Source organism: Pygocentrus nattereri, chromosome 1, assembly GCF_015220715.1.
Source record: "Pygocentrus nattereri isolate fPygNat1 chromosome 1, fPygNat1.pri, whole genome shotgun sequence".
NCBI lineage: Eukaryota > Metazoa > Chordata > Actinopteri > Characiformes > Serrasalmidae > Pygocentrus > Pygocentrus nattereri.
This window is the reverse complement of record NC_051211.1, coordinates 3,600,376-3,607,648: the sequence shown is the minus strand read 5'-3', so window position 1 is coordinate 3,607,648 and position 7,273 is coordinate 3,600,376. Positions and strand designations below refer to the sequence as shown.

The following is a 7,273-nucleotide window of genomic DNA, read 5'->3' as shown; positions in this document are numbered from 1 at the left end:
CTTTTTTAAGGGTGGAATTTCCCTCCAACGTCGGTTTGGGTTCATAACGAATGTTAACGGAGCACATTACTCAGTTATTATTATACAGATGAGCTGCTTGATTGATTGATTGATTGATTGACTGACAGTAACAGATTAATTATTAGGAATGCTTCTTTTATTTAATTAATCATTTCTAATTGAACTTCTGCATAATTAAATGTTTGCTGTTGGTACAGAGTCAGAACTGTTTACAGTGGTGGTGATGGGAACCAGACGTCCACCTCTAAAAGCTCCTTCACAGAAAGTTACTTGGAGGTCAGGGAACCGGCCCTGTGACCGGAAGGTCGCTGGTTCGATCCCCCTGAGCCGAGAGTCTGTGACTGAGGTGTCCTTGAGCAAGACGAGCAAGTGTGCTCACTGCCCCTTTAGTGTGTGTGTGTGTGTGTCTGTCTGTCTATTCACTAGTGTGTATGTGGTGTTTCACTGCACGGATGGGTCAAATGCGGAGGTGGAATTTCCCCGTTTTGGGACTAATAAGCTTCTCTTAATTAATGAAATAGTTATGAATTCACTGCCTGATGACCGAGCCGCTGTATTGAGTTTTGAGATGCTGAAGTGTGTTTATAACATGGTGCTGGTGGAGAGTTTTACATGGATAGTGCTGAAGAGAAAATACCCCCCCCCCCCCCCAGGGTTTCCACTATTTTCACATCAGCATTCCCTATAAAAGTTCAGAAGACTCGTGTAGGTTCTCTGGTGGTTCTGGATAGTAAATAAGATGTCTATATCTGTGTTGTTTTCATGGCGACGTCTGGTTCCCATCACCACCACTGTAAAGACGTCGTTTCACATAGAAACCTTTACATCTCAGTGACCGTGTAATGCAGGAGATTTCCTCTAAGTGACTATCAACATCTCGCCACTTTAAATATGCAGGAATTTAGACAGAATGGGTGGAGTTCTCCTTTATTCTCTATGGCAAAATGAATGGTGGAGTCTAGGTGTTTTGAGTGGCACCAGCAGATGGTGCTGATCTGCCCATTTAATCTTCACAGTGGATTTGGTCCAGATTATCTTCAGGAATGATGGATGACACTCCCTTTAAAATACAGCGCGTGTTTGGAGCTAATTGGATTCTCAGTATAATAAAGACGTTTATTAATATAGTTTATTATATAATTAGTGTATAGACACACAAGGCATATGTGGTGAGCACCCAACCATATTAATTATGGAGTGACCTTTTCACCTCTGCATTTAACCCATCCCTGCAGTGAAACACCACATACACACTAGGGGGCAGTGGGCACACTTGACCGGGGAGCAGTGGGCAGCCCTATCCACAGCGCCCGGGGAGCAGTTGGGGATTAGGCGTCTTTCTCAAAGGCACCTCAGTCCTTCAGACGTACAGTCGGCTTTGGGGATCGAACTGGCGACCTTCTGGTCGTCAGGCTGGTTCCCTGACCTCCAGCCCACGACTGCCCCCATGTAAACCACAAAATAAATAAATAATGAAAAGCTGCTTAATGAGGCTGTTCTTTGATCAACGCTAATGGTCAATTAGAGTGAAGAGTTTTGGGTCTTTCTTGCTTTTCACGCTTCACAGTGACTTACCTAACCTAGTGAACATCCATCTTCCATGTATGTACTTTGAGGACCACTTGAGTAGCTGACACTGACAAATATTTACTTCAACTTCAGTGATTTTACAGGCCTTTTCTCCGAAAACAGGCCTCTCAGATATTAATCTGATGTATCTCAGTGTTGTGCCTTTTTTACACTGAAAGGAAACGCGTACCACAATTTCAATGTTATTACGACAAAAACATGAAATTGTATCTACAGTAAAATGTTCAGTATAATAAAGCAGTGCAACAGTATGAAACTCCACGTTTGCGCTCCCGTCCAGAAGAGGGCGCAATGCTGTTTGAGCAGAGAGCCGGTTTAAGGGGAGACTGTCCACTCCGCGTTTCTCCTGTTACCATCAATAACGACTGCAAAACACCAGAGGGCGCCCGCTAGCAAGTCCCGGTTGAATGGGGGTGAATGTCTTAAAACGCGAAGTTAAAAATAGTTCCTAACCACGTGTCCCCGACCTTTTCTCTGTATTTCCTCGCTTTTACAGCACAAACAACAGGGACAGGCTTATATATAACTCTGTATAAGAACCTCTACGCGTTCACAAACCATGATTTTGCACACAAGCTCCATAGAAACCCGTTCATTTGGGACTCGCTCGGGTGCGCCCTCTAGCGCCTGACAAGCCCGGAAAGCATTATTGAGTGGCGAGTCTCGCCAGATATGATCTTTGGCGTGAGTGTGAGCCGAGACAGAAAACAGAGTAACGTTAATCGTTAGATTTAAATAAATAGATAAAACCACACTGAACATTTTCGTTTTATGTAAGGTAAGGTTCTCTAACACACCGTCGCCGTTCCTCTTATTTTTCCCTTTATTTCCTTTATGGGAAACGACTCGAGCGAAAACTATCTGTGGCCGAACTTTGTAGAAGCTGAACTGAACGCTGCCGGTGAGCTAAGCTAACCTGGCTACCGCGGCGGAGGGCAAATAAGCATATGTAGCGTATATAAATGTTCACAGGGAATACATGATGCGCGAAAACGGCAGAGAACTAATAACTTGTAGTTTCTTCCACGTTATGGATGTATTTTTTTGTCCCGTTCAGACTCGTTATTAGCCTTAGCACGGCTGACGGTTAGTGGCTTAACGTTAACCGAGAAACAGCGGCGGTAACAAACGTGAACTCCGCTCATATAAACTAACCGGGCTGGTTTGCCGGCTTCACAGCCCTGAAAACCGCCCAGCTCTGTTCACCTACAAGGCTTTTAGCTCAAAACTGAAATCAGCGCCATTCTCCAGCTTCATGTTCGTATTTCCCCGTTCCACCTTAAATGATGCGGCTGTAGCTACGACGCCGTTGCAGCAGTGAGGCGCCTGATCGCGGTTGCTGCACTGTTTAAGGTGGAACGGGGAAATTCTCCCGCTCTTACCCTTTTTCATTCTTCAGTAAAAGCGACGGCTTTCTTTACGGCTGTGTGTTCTGTGTAGAACCGTTTGCATGCTGAAATGGTTCTTCAGATTAGTGGAGAATGTGTTGAATGTGGTTCTGTGTAGCACCAAAAAGGGTTCTGTTATTGCTGTGGTGTCAGACTGGTATACAGTAGAAGAACCCATTTTGCTCTACAGCAATATTTTCAAAAGGCTCTGCATGGAGTCATGTATAACACGTTCTTCATCAATCTGAAGAACCCTTTCACTGTGCAAAGAACCCTTTAAGCATGAAGTGGTTCTACGCTCTTAAAAGAGGTGGTCATTTAGTGAAGAAAATGGTTCTGTGTAGAACACCCGAAGAACCCTTTGCATGATTTTTTTTTGCGTTGTGAACGGTTCTTAAGAATGTGCTGTAGATGGTTCTAATATATTACCTATTTGAAAAGGGTTCTGTATAGTACCAATAAGGGTTCTTCTGTTGTTACAATTGTTACAAGCTTGCAATGATAGAAGAACCTTTTTGGTTGCTACATAGAACCCTTTTTTTAAAAAGGTTGTATAGAACCATGTAAAAGGCACTCTACATCAACGCCTTCTTGATGTAAAAAGAACCCTTTAATCATACAGATGGTTCTTTGAGTGTTCGTGGTTCTGTATGGCATTATTTTCTTTACTAGAGAACCCTTGAAGAATTTTTAAGCGTGTAGGAAACCCCTTTTTGGTGCTGCATAGAAACATTTTCAAAAAGGTTCTCCATAGAACACATTCTCAAACTAAAGAACCGTTTTACCATGAAAAATAACCAGTTAAGCATGCAAATAGTTGAACACATGGTTCCAAACAGAACCGTTTACATTGCTGAAGAACCCTCGAAGAACCATGATTTTAAGTGTATTGGCTGTGAAACGATTCTCTCATAGTTTCAATGCTGGTAGTATTGTCTCGATGTCCTGCCTACAGTTCTGTGTACGGGGCTCACTATAAACATGCGGCACTTCATAGTTCATCAGAACCCTGTCCTGAGCTACAGTACTTTGCGGTTTGTTTTACAGGAGAACATCTCTTGAGCCAGGATGTCTTATATGCTTCCACATCTCCACAACGGCTGGCAGGTGGACCAGGCCATCCTGTCGGAGGAGGACCGAGTGGTCGTTATCCGGTTTGGCCACGACTGGGACCCCACCTGCATGAAGATGGACGAGGTTTTATACAGCATTGCTGAAAAGGTGAGTACACGCTTAAAAAAGAGGGTTCTTCAAGGGTTCTTTAGTAAGGAAAATGGTTCCATATAGAACCACAAACACTTAAAGAAATCATTGCAAGGTGAAAGCGTTCTTCACATTGATGGAAAGTGTGCTGTGGGTTAGTGCTGGGCGATATGACCTCAAATCAATATCACGATTAATTGAAAATTTTACTTTGATTACAATTAAATGATAATTATGAAGTTTTTGTTTGTTTGTTTTTTTGCCCTCGTAATTCACTGAAAAGGTTTGTGCTGTAAACATGCTCCACATATCTTAATGTAAATCGTCTCAACAGCCAGATCAGAATTCACAAGGCTTTTACGTCAGTCCAACTCGACATTCGTCATAATTTGGTGCTGCTGAGACTCGTAAACGTTTAGGCTGATGTTTCTGTACAAATAATTAGAAGAGACTCGTCTAAAACCCTCACTGTTCGAAGAGAGTTAGGAAGAAATGGTCGAATGCGGCCGCAGGAGAACGAGACTGCAGCGTCAAAGAACAGTTAAAAGTCTAAAAGCAAAATTTACCGAATCCGAGGAGCTCTGATCTTTACAAGACGACGGTGGGACGGACGTCCAGCTTATGTGTCTCCGAGCATGACGTCTTCCTCTCGGCCTTCTTTAATAAAGACGAGTGAAGGCCGTTTACCTGAGTCTGACATCATTTTAAAGCAGTTAAGAACACAAGCACTGCTCACTGCTGCTCATCTCACTCTGACTGGATCTCACGTGGTGCTCGTTGTCACGGTAACGCCCAAGTGGTTCTCTACGCATGTGTAATTTTGGATCTGATTACTTGTTGTGTGTGTGTAAACGGAGATTTTCCATCAGATTATTGAGTAGAGTGAGAATAAACACATCAGTCTTAACCTGTAATCGGAATGTGTTCAATCAGACTGGCAAAAATCTTTATATGTAAACCCAGACGGTGTCTCTGAGAACATGGAACAAATAGTCGTCTGATAGCATTGCTCGAACAGTTGTTTGTTGTTTGAGTTAATAGGTTAACCAACTACAAATCCATAGGGTTCATGGACCATCTTACAACAGGTGCCAGAAAGACAACTCCCTCACTTGTATATGAGGTACATTTCTGTTCACTGGAGTCTTTAATTGTCTAGTATGTTTTGTTTTGACTCCAGGTGAAGAATTTTGCAGTGATCTACCTGGTGGACATCACAGAAGTGCCCGATTTCAACAAGATGTACGAGTTGTACGACCCCTGCACAGTCATGTTCTTCTTCAGGTGAGTTCCAGAGAGTCTTTCCATCACAGTCTGATTCACAGCGCAGGCTTTTCCTCTTAAACCGCCGGAGTAAAGCGCAGAGGAATCGCTCAAAGCCACATTTGGCAGCAAATAAAATACTTCTGTAACTGTAATTCCTGATGAAAGGGAATGAATGGGAGGAGAACATTCGACCCACTTTAAAAACATGGTTTCAAGGGTTCTTTGTTAAGAAAAGGGTTCTCATATTGTTGTAGGCTTGACATCGTAACAATAGAACCCTTTTCAGAAGGATTCCATAAGGAACCACCTATAGCACAGTCCATTTAACGATGCAAAGAAACCCTTAATGACGCAAAGGGTGCTTGAATGTCTATGGTTCTATATTTCTATATAGAACCATTATCTTTACTAAATAATTATTACATTTTCCTGACTAAAGCTTCACGCCGTAACAATAGCAGAACCTTTTTCAGAAAGGTTCTATACAGAACCATATACAACACTTTCTCTAACAACGTGAAGAACACTTTCATGATGCAAAGAACCATTTATTCATGCAGAGGTTTCTTTGAGTGTTTATGGTTCTATATAAAAATCTGTTTCCTAAAGAACCCTTGATCTTTTTTTAAGAGTGCAGTCGTTCAGTGGTTAAACAGGGTTATGCAGTACCAGCAAACGTCTGTGGTTGTTTGGGTCGGCATATATTCGGACTCTAAAGCCCCCCCCCCCATCATAAATCATGATTAAAATTATTACGGTGCTCTGTGACGCATTTGGGACCAAAACCATCATTTTATTTCCTGCCTTTACTCTCTGTGTCTCAGGAACAAACACATCATGATTGACCTCGGGACTGGTAACAACAACAAGATCAACTGGACCATGGAGGACAAGCAGGAGATGATAGACATAATAGAGACCGTCTACAGGGGAGCCAGGAAAGGACGAGGTCTGGTGGTGTCCCCCAAAGACTACTCCACCAAATACAGATACTGATGCCCCCTCCTTCATTCATTCTCCAGTCTACTCATTGCCATGTCCTCTTCCCGGATTCCTCCATGGGACTGTTTTTATGTGGACAGTGAAGCGGCCTTGTGTAGGATTTTATTTAAAGGACTCCCCCAGTGTTGCAGTTACCATCAGAAACTGCTCCAGCACACCTTTTCTGTTTTTCCTCTGTGTTGTGAATAAATATTTCTAAGAAAAGTGTTGAAGGAAATTCTGAGGGACGCACTGAAGGAAAGCAGTGTTGGGAAGTCAGTGTCTGAGCTGCCGTGTTTGATAAGCCGTTTTAGTTCATCTGCTACAGCGAAGAGGCTTTGTCACATTAAGTGAAACCTCAGTTTATCCAGCTCAACTGACCAGTAGTTATGAACCTGATGGAGCAGCTTTAATACAAAACTCAGCTTTACACACACATATCACTGCTGTTGGAAGAAAACCTTGTATCTCCAAAATAGTAACTTTACAGGAGAAGGAAAAACAACACTTCACTTTCAATGCAAGTCAATGGAACCAGAATTTTTCCCATGTCATTTTGGGTCATTTCTTTTAGGGCATTCATCATGAAATTTAAAATGCAAAGAGTAACAGACACTTTCAAATGATGTCAAAAACTGAAAAATGGCAAAAATGGAGATGCAAGGTTTTCTTCCGACAGCAACGATGTTTCTTAAAAGACTGTCTAAGAAAAGGGGTCACAGTCTAAAACATTCTTACTCTATCCTCATGTTTGGAGGACCAGATTGATCCAGCAACAGACACCTGTTATGCTTCCATACTTGGAATGAAGTTTCTGTTCAGGT

General features: G+C 42.5%; 1 protein-coding gene across 2 annotated transcripts; it reads left to right on the top strand.

The window, feature by feature from the left end:
- Nucleotides 1-2,257: 2,257 nt before the first annotated feature.
- On the top strand, nucleotides 2,258-6,965 carry txnl4a (thioredoxin-like 4A). 2 transcript variants are annotated; one of them, XM_017681596.2, is made up of 4 exons: nucleotides 2,258-2,389; nucleotides 4,047-4,220; nucleotides 5,383-5,486; nucleotides 6,293-6,965. In XM_017681596.2, exons 2-4 carry the CDS (start codon nucleotides 4,068-4,070, stop codon nucleotides 6,462-6,464), a joined length of 429 nt encoding a protein of 142 aa, XP_017537085.1. In that variant the 5' UTR covers nucleotides 2,258-2,389; nucleotides 4,047-4,067; the 3' UTR covers nucleotides 6,465-6,965. The 2 variants fall into 2 exon arrangements, with proteins under 2 accessions (XP_017537085.1, XP_017537086.1); XM_017681597.2 differs by lacking the exon at nucleotides 2,258-2,389 and adding an exon at nucleotides 2,476-2,512 and having other exon boundaries at nucleotides 6,293-6,464.
- Nucleotides 6,966-7,273: the final 308 nt, after the last annotated feature.

Excerpts from the sequence above, each read along its gene's own strand:
- txnl4a (XM_017681596.2), top strand. The coding sequence starts at position 4,068 with ATGTCTTATATGCTTCCACATCTCCACAACGGCTGGCAGGTGGACCAG. Across the intron at positions 4,221-5,382 it reads TATACAGCATTGCTGAAAAG|GTGAAGAATTTTGCAGTGAT; the intron begins GTGAGTACACGC and ends TTTTGACTCCAG. Across the intron at positions 5,487-6,292 it reads ACAGTCATGTTCTTCTTCAG|GAACAAACACATCATGATTG; the intron begins GTGAGTTCCAGA and ends TCTGTGTCTCAG.